Here is a 9081-nt window from a genome sequence, read left to right on the forward strand (position 1 = left end):
CAAAGTATATGTGAACTGCTGTATGGAAAGTGAATTTGCTCTGTAAATCTTCACCCAAGTCACAATAAATAAATTAAGAAAGAAAGAAAAGAAAAGAAACATCAGAGAGACCCAGGAAGAAGGTCATTCTAAAGAAAATGCAAAGCCTCCACTTTTTTTAGTAGCTCTAGTAGCGTAGTGCCTAAGGCATTTGACCACTAACCAGAAGGTTGGTGGTTGAAGCCCACCAGTCACTCCTCAGAAGGAATGTTGGGCAATCTATTTCCGTAGTGATATCACCTCAGAAACCCAAGGAGGGGTCGCTATGAGTTGGATCCAACTCAAAGGCACATAACAACAACAATAGCACTCCTTTTAATTTATCAGAGTCATGAAAATTAAGAATAGACTAAGGAATGTTGAAGGACACTCAAAAGACATGATGGCTAAATACAATTCTTGATCCTGCACCAGAAGGGAAAAAGGAACTCTGACTGGATGGCTGGCAAAATTGAATGGAGCCTGTGGAGTGAATCGTATTATACTAATGCTGGTTTCCTGATTTAGACAGTTGAAGGGTTGGTTATGGTGCATTGCTGAAATATATGTTGGTATTTGTTGTTGCTGTTGTTAGGTGCCATTGAGTCATCTCCGACTCATAGCGACCCTATGCACAGCAGAACAAAACACTGCCCAGTCCAGTGCCATTATTGGAAAACTTTATGGGAAACATATTGGGATACTTAAAGAGTAATGGTGCATCGTGTCTGCAACTTGCTCTGAAATGGTTCAGAGAAAGATTGATGATAACAAATGTGTGCAATTATTTGTAGGGAAGGGAGGGAAGTAGAGAAATGGAGCAAATGTGGCAAAATGTTGACAATCCTGTAATCTAGATGAAAGGATATAGGATTTCTCTGCAAATCTGAAATCATTTCAAAATAATGTATTGTTGCTTTTTGAATTTTGTTTGTTTTTGTTTAAATAACCAACAAAGAGACAATGCCTGAATTTTAAAGTTTAAAGAATCCTAATAATCATGCAGGTGGAAGAAAACAGTTATTTAAAAAGGGAAAAATAAAGAAGCCTGGCTTAAAATTTCTATTCATAAGCAATAGCTATTAGGAAAGAGTAACAGTTCAAAAGACAAAAAAATATGAATCCAGATTATTTTTCCTAGTCAACAGGTTAAATACAATTTAAATAAATGAACTAGTTCTTTTTTTTTTTCTTTCAAAAAAAATTAGAGTCATTGCTGGCACACGTGAGAATGTTTACTAACCTTACAAAGAAATTACAAGCTTACAAGCTATAACACTAAGTGTAAATGTGTTAAACACATTTATTAAAAAATACTGACAGAGCAAGTCAAAAACAAAAATTCTCTCAGTCATTTTGTTTTAGTTAAAAGGGTGAATATAGATATAAGAAACAACAAACAAAAAGATAGCATGGGTCACAATTAATAGACTGCAAGGTAAAAGCATTATATAGAACCATGATGAATTTGACCTAAGCAAATAAAGCAAACATGAAGACTTACATGCTCAATAATAGTACTGAAACACAACACATAGCAGAGACTGCAAGAAATTCAAGGAGAAAGGGACAACTTCAATGAGAACACTACTTGAACTCTGGCAGTCCTTAACAGATCTCACAAATCAGAAGCAAGGATATAAGGATCAGAATAACATCAAACTTATTTCCAAATCTAAAATCCTGTTCTTTACCCCAAAATATGCTCCTTCTCAAAAAACAAAACAAAACCAAACTCACTGCCATCAAATCGGATCTGACTCATAGCAACCCCTCCTTGGGTTTCTGAGGCAGTATCACTACAGAAGTAGATTGATTGCCCAACCCTCCTTCCGAGGAGTGGCTGGTGGGTTTGAACCGCCAGCCTTCTGGTTAGCAGTCAAATGCCTTAAGGCACTATGCCACCAGAGTTCCTTCTCAAGCAGTCTCCAATTCAGGAAATGAGAACTCCATTCTTTCAGGTGCTCAGGTCAAATCTCTGTTTTCCTCAACAGCTCTTTTTCTTTTACACCCCACATATCATCTATCAGGAAATTCTATTAACTCTATCTTCAAAAATATCCGAAAATTTTAAAACAAAACAAAAAAATCCAAATTTTTACTACTATTCTCTACTTTCCACTGCTACCACCCTAGTCCAATTCACCATCTTTCACCAGGATTATTCCAATGGCTCATCAACTCATCTTCTTGCTTCTAACTTCCCATCTAACCTTCACCATCATCAGTCCACTCCTAACACAGCAGCTGAAGAAATTCTATTAATTACTTTGGATCATGTCCCTTCTCTGCTTAAAACTCTGCAATGGCTTCCCATATCTGTAAGAGCCAAAGCCCTTACAATGGCCATTAATACCCTACATGATTTTTCATTCTCGTACCTCTGTGACATCACCTCCTATTAATCGTCCTTCTTCTGCTCTAGCCTGCTGGATTCCTTGGTGTTCCTCAATAAGGACAGATCCTTTATCACATCACAATCTTTGCTACTGATCTCCCCTCTTGCTAGGATACTCTTTTCCCAGATAGCTACATATTTTGCTTTCTCACTACTTTCACTGTCTTTGCTTAAATGCTAACTTCCTCAGTGAGGTTTCTCTGGCTGTCTATCTAAAAATGTAATCCTGATTGTTGTTGTTAACTGCTAGCTGTTGTGAAGTCAGTCCCTGACTCATGTACAATGAAACAAAATGCTGCCTGGTCCACCCTAAGACCCTTATTTTATTTTTCTGCTCTCAACATTCAACAGATGATAGATGATAGATATCTTTCTATATCATTTACCAGCCTACACCTCCAGAAAGCAAGTTTCAGGAAAGGCAGGAATTTCTGTCAGTTTTACTCACTGTTGCATTCACATTCCCTAGAAGACTACATAATATTTCATAGTATTCCATAAATATTTAAAACATATTTAAGTATACAAATATATATATTTATACCATCAACACAACAAGGACAAGTAGATATTTTTATTTGTCTCTATTTGTACATATAAAATAATACCATTTTTTCAAACACTCATGGAAGAATTACAAAAACTAAGAATATACTAGAACACAAAGAAAATCTTAATAAATTACAAGAATAGTGTAGACCAAGTGGTCTAGTAATAGTGAACTGAAACTAGAAATTATTAACAAAGGAACAAAACACAACTTCTTAGAAAAACAGCTAACACTACTGCACAATTAGCATACATAAGCAATTAAGCTATGCATGGAACATGTATTCATTTTTCTCTCAAACTATGGGATTGACATGGGTATCACCATCTTACAAATAAGGAAGCTGAGGCTAAGAACAATGAAATTTCCTTCTCAAGATAACATAGCTAGTAAGAGGTAGAGCTGGATTCAGTCCTAGACCTCTGACTCTGTGAACCAATCTCTTTACTAAGACACTCTCTTAAGTAGCTTCAGGATCAAAGAAAAATCATCACTATAACTTAGACTACACAACAATAAGAACATTACAAAACCTATACAATGAAGCCAGAATTATACTCAAGAAAATTCACAGCCTTCTCTTTACCATATAAAAAAATGTAAGGAAATACAAAAACATAGAACCTAAAAAGTTAAATAATGTAAAGAAAGGTAAAAAAAATAGTTAAAATGACATAAGAAAGAAAACTTCTTAAGAAATGTGTACAGCATGCATGTAAATTTATAAAGCTCTCTATTAAGAGGCATTTTAAAAACTTTATTATGGAAAGTTTCAAAAATATTTAATAGAGAAAACAGTACAATGAATCCAATATATTCATTAATCATCAATATATCATCAATCTTTTTTCATTTATACTCTTACCAGCTTAACATTTTAAAATACATAAGTGCCAATATTTCATTATGCCCTCCTTAAAAGACTATATTCACCTCTCTCCCTCCTACTCCTTTCTCCCTTTCTCCCCCTCCTGTATGCTGCGTACTTCCATCCCCTCTCGTGAATGTACCCCAGCACCAAAATTTAAAAAACCAAACCCACTGCCATCAAGTCAACTCTGATTCACAGTGACCCTGTGTGTGACAGAGTAGAACTGCCCCATAGCATTTTTTTGACTATAATCATTATGGAAACAGATTACCAGGACTTTTCTTTCAGAGTCATTGCATAGGTTCAGTCATCCTTTAGGTTAGAAGTCAATCACAATGTACTTGCACCAGCGTAGGCACCAAAACCAGAAAACCAAAACCACTGCTATCGAGTTGATTCCGACTCACAGCAACCCCTAAAGGGTTTCCAAGGCTCTCAATCTTTATGGAAGTAGATTGCCCCATCTTCCTCCCATGGAGCAACTGGTGTGTTTGAACCACTGACCTTCCAATTAGCAGCAAAATGCCTTACCCACTGTGGCACCAGAGCTCCTTACTGTAGGCACAGGGTCTTACAAATTGATACGCTAAAGTTCTTAAGAACAGGTACTCAATAAACATTTGTCATCAGTAACAATTTAAATTGAACACAGCACGCCTTACCCTGTATGGATAATGTGATAAAAATGCAGACAGTAGAAAATAAACAATAATTTACCTGAATTTTCTTGTGCTTTCTTTCTACTCACATCAGAATTCTTTCCAGACATCGTATATTTCTGGAGCCTGGAAGGTCCACTGAAGAAACAAACCACCACAAAATGTGTGTTTTATAATACATATATATAACGTATTTATCTACATGGACATTTTTCTCCTAAAACTGCCAAACCTTTCTTTCTTATAAAACCAATACTGATGTTATAAGACACCAAAAATATAATGTTTAATGCATAAAACAAAGACTCTACCATTTACAACTGACTGCCAAATGTGATAAAATACTGAATTTTATAACCTTTTTAAACTAACTCAAGGATTAAGGCTATGAATTTAGTCAACTCAAATAACTTAGAGGACTCTGGGAAGATGGCAGCATAAATATATCACTGTTCTTACTCTCCTCCATATGTACACCAAGAAATACAATAAGAAAAGGGTATTTGTTATTGAGGGACTCAGAATAGGGGAACAGAGGGCAGTAGCAGGGAACTGCAGACAGGGAAGAATCAACAAGTCAATGATGAGCCACACAAAGTATAAACATATCTTCTCTCAACATCCCTGCTTCTCCCTCAGTCAAGCAGGCCATCGGCTGCTAACTGGAGAAGCAACCCCAGCAAATGAGACTGATTCCCTAGCTACCATACCACTTGCCTGTACAGAGATAGGACCCAAGTGTCTGCTCTAAAATCAACAAAGCAGACATCTCAGGATGTCCACCTGGAGAGTTACAACCCCTCTACCACCTTCTTAACTGTTAGCTGCCAGTCTCCTTCAAATTGCTACAGAGGGCCCTTGAAATGAAATCTACTCCCATAGCCAATTCTATGGAGCAGTTCTACTCTGCAAAGATGGGATCATCATGAGTTGGAATTGACTCCAAGGCAACTAACAATGACAAGAATAGGCAAATGTATAGAGAGAGAGTTTAATAGTGGTTGCCAGGGGTGAGAGGGATGTGAAAATTGGGAGTCACTGTTCAGGTACCACTGTGTTTTTGTTGATGTGGACAGAAAATTTAGTAATGGCCACATACCATGATTGATGTAACTGGTTTCACTGAACTTTCAAAACCAAACAACCAAACTCACTGCCGTCGAGTCAATTCAACTCATAGCGACCCCTCCTTGGGTTTCTGAGGTGGTATCTCTACGGAAGTAAAATGGCAAATATGCTATACATTTTACAAAAAATAAATCTAAGCATAAATTAAACAAAAAATTGTTTCTCAATTTTTAAAAACTACAACCAAAATCAAAATTTTAAATGTAACGCAGAAAGTTTCAGTGATGATTAACTTATCCTACTTTAAATCTTTTTCCTGCTATTATGAACCCAAGATACCAAATCAAAAACCAAACCCACTGCAATCAAGTTGATTTCAACTCAAAGCAACCCTATATAGGCCTTGTCATAATCCCCCACACTCACGAGAAATCTTCATTATTCTTTAAGTCTGAGAATTTCCTGTAACTTACCATTCGTTCATTTTTAAAAAGGGTTTATGATTTCAGATATCACAGAAGTTAATTTTGTTTGCTCATGAAATGAGTGCTTGTTTAAAAACATAACCATAAATTCTTTAATACTCCTCCCTTCAAGAGGTAAAGCCTAATTCCCTTCTTTTGCATGTGGTCTAGACTTAGTGATTTGTTTCTAATGACTAAAGTAGAAGCAATGATGTGAAACTTCAGAGGCTACATCATTTAAGAAATACTGTAGCTTTCAATATAGTCATACTTTCTCTTGGATCATTTGTTCTGAGGGAATTAAGGTGCCACACTGAGCAATGTTATGCAGAGGTCCACTAAGTTAAAAACTAAGGCATCCTGACAATAACCAGGAAGGAACTGGTCCTCTAACCAACCAAACCAGTGAGTAATCTTAGAAGATCCTACAGTTAAGCCTTTAGGGTACCATAGGCCAGATGAACATCTTGACTGCAACCTCATGAAAGTCCCCAAGAAAGAACTAGCAGCTAAATCTCTCCCAGATTCCTATCCCACAGAAACTGTTAAAAAAATAAAATAAAAAATAACACAAACCACTAACAATATTAAAACTAAGTTTTGCAGTAATTTGTTATAAAGCAATAGGTAATTAATTTAGTAAGTAAAACTTGCTATCCTTAGAACAAATACATACCTTCCTTCCAAAACTGAAGTCTTCAGATTTTCAAAATCTGCTCCTGTCTTCCATGTGTATATACCAGTCGGTGACATCAGATGAACATTCTGTACAGTCATATTACTATCTGAATTGTCTTGATCCTGTAAGCTTATTACAGCTCTATGAAAATAAAAAGTTTATCATTTTTTATACCCCCACATAAGACACATCTTCCAGAAACAATAATACTGGTGGGTAGACCATATATCCACCATTCACCTGTCGGCTGTACAATAGTGTTGAAATTGTACAAGAAGCTATGCCACCTTTATCTCATACACCAGCAGGGTCACCCATGGTAGACAGGTTTCAATGGAGCTTCTACACTAAGACAGACAAGGAAAAAGGTCTACTTATCGGCTTCTGAAAATTAGGCAATAAGAAGTTTATGGATAGCAAGTGAACATTATCCAGTATAGTGCTATAAGATAAGCTACTCAGTTTGCATTCAAAATACAACTAGGGAAGAGTTGCCTCCTCAGCGTCAACCTTAATTACATACCTGGAACAAAACTTTCTTCTGCTGATACGGCACAAATCACAATGAGAAGAAACAGCTGTAAGCATCAATTAATAATTGGAACACAGAACTCAGGACATATGAATAAAGGAAAACTGGAAGTTGTTTTCCAAAACAAAAAGGGATACTTGAAGATCAGCATTCTAGGCATTGCTGTTGTTAGGTGCCATCAAGTCAGCTCCCACTGATAGACCCTATGTACAACAGAACAAAACACTTCTCAGTCCTGCACCACCTTCACAACCCTTACTATGCTTGAGCCCATCATTGCAGCCACTGTGTCACTCCATCTAGTTGAGGGTCTTCCCTTTTTTTTGCTGACCCTCTATCAAGTATGATATCCTTCTCCAGGGACTGGTCCCCAATGACAACATGACCAAAGTATATGAGATGAAATCTGGCCATTCTCACTTCTCAGGAGCATTCTGGCTGTACTTGTTCCAAGACAGTTGTTGTTAGGTGCTGTCACTATCATTGATAAGCCCAAACCAAAACTAAAGGCTGCCAGGCAACAACTATATGAGTAGTCCGAGATCCCTGAGCCAAGAGCCCACAGTTTAGAGGGGGGAAAAAAAACATAAAAATGTTACCCAATCATAATTTTAGTTCTCTGTTTTCACTTTAACCAATCATAACATGAAGTAATTTACTGATAGGTAAGTACTCCAATGATTGTAAAAGGCACACTGAAAGACCCTTACAATGAATCAGCACTTGTCAAAACTGTATAAAAAGCACCTATTAATTACACTTCTCTGGATCCTAGTCTGTTAATAGCCATAATGCTTGTAGCCAATTTCCCATTATTCACTTCTGTTTTTTTGTATGTCATAATAAAAAAATTTCTTTTGCTGTAGAAAACTTTTGGGAAAATTTATTCCTCTGCAACATGTTTGAGCCTATTTTTGCAGCCACTGTGTCAATTCATCTCACTGAGGGTCTTCTGCTTTTTCCCTGACCTTCTACTTTCCCAAGCATGATGGTCTTCTCCAGGGATCGGCCCCTCCTGATAACACATTCAAAGTGTGATAGAAAGTCTTTCCATCTTTGCTTCTAAGGAGCATGCTGGCTATACTTCTTCCAAGACAGATTTGTCTGTTCTTCCGGCATTCTACTGTATATTCAACATTCTTCTCTGACACCACAATTCAAAGGCATCAATTCTCCTTCAGTCTTCCTTATTCATTATCCAGCTTTCACATGCACGAGGCAACTGAAAATACTATGGCTTGGGGCAGGCACACTTTAGTCCTCAAAGTGACATCTTTGCTTTGTAACACTTTAATGAGGTCTACTGCAGCAGATTTGACCAATGCAGTATATGGTTTGATTTCTTGACTACTGTTTCCATGGGCACTGATTATGGATCCAAGTAAACTAACATACAGGGAGAGACTGATTTCAAGGAAGTGGCTAATGAAATTGTGGAGACTGTTAAGTCCCAAATTGGTGGTTCAGGCATCAGGCTGGATGCTTTTCCGGACTCATGTGGTTGCAGGAGCTAATGAACCAAAATTGACAGGTCAGGTGGTAGGCTCCTGGATCACATTCGAAGAACCAGAAGTTAGAGGACAAGAAGTCAGATGGAGGATCAAGAGCAACAGAAAACTTTGCCAGATCATCCTACATATACTGGATACAGCCACATCTTCAGGAAAACTCCCCTTGCATCAGATAAGCATGGTGATTTGAGTAAGGGTATGTTGTTGTTGTTGTTATGTGCCGTCGAGTCGATCCCGACTCATAGCGACCCCTCCTTGGGTTTCCGAGGCAGTATCACTACGGAAGTAGGATTGCCCAACCTTCCTTCCGAGGAGTGGCTGGTGGGTTTGA

At 37.4% G+C, this 9081-nt stretch overlaps 1 protein-coding gene across 1 annotated transcript in view; it reads right to left on the reverse strand.

Annotated features, from left to right (window-relative positions):
- The window catches only part of CENPC (centromere protein C), a 186485-nt gene that overhangs the window by 40721 nt on the left and 136683 nt on the right, over window positions 1–9081 (reverse strand). Inside the window, exons 13-14 of the mRNA XM_042781212.1 lie at window positions 6705–6848; window positions 4555–4634 (exon numbers count right to left, since the gene is read on the reverse strand). Coding sequence (XP_042637146.1) covers window positions 4555–4634; window positions 6705–6848 — 224 coding nt within the window. The remainder of the gene's footprint in view (window positions 1–4554; window positions 4635–6704; window positions 6849–9081) is intronic.

Source organism: Orycteropus afer, unplaced genomic scaffold, assembly GCF_000298275.1.
Source record: "Orycteropus afer afer isolate SDZICR_OR568_19922 unplaced genomic scaffold, OryAfe1.0 scaffold00098, whole genome shotgun sequence".
Classification (NCBI taxonomy): domain Eukaryota; kingdom Metazoa; phylum Chordata; class Mammalia; order Tubulidentata; family Orycteropodidae; genus Orycteropus; species Orycteropus afer.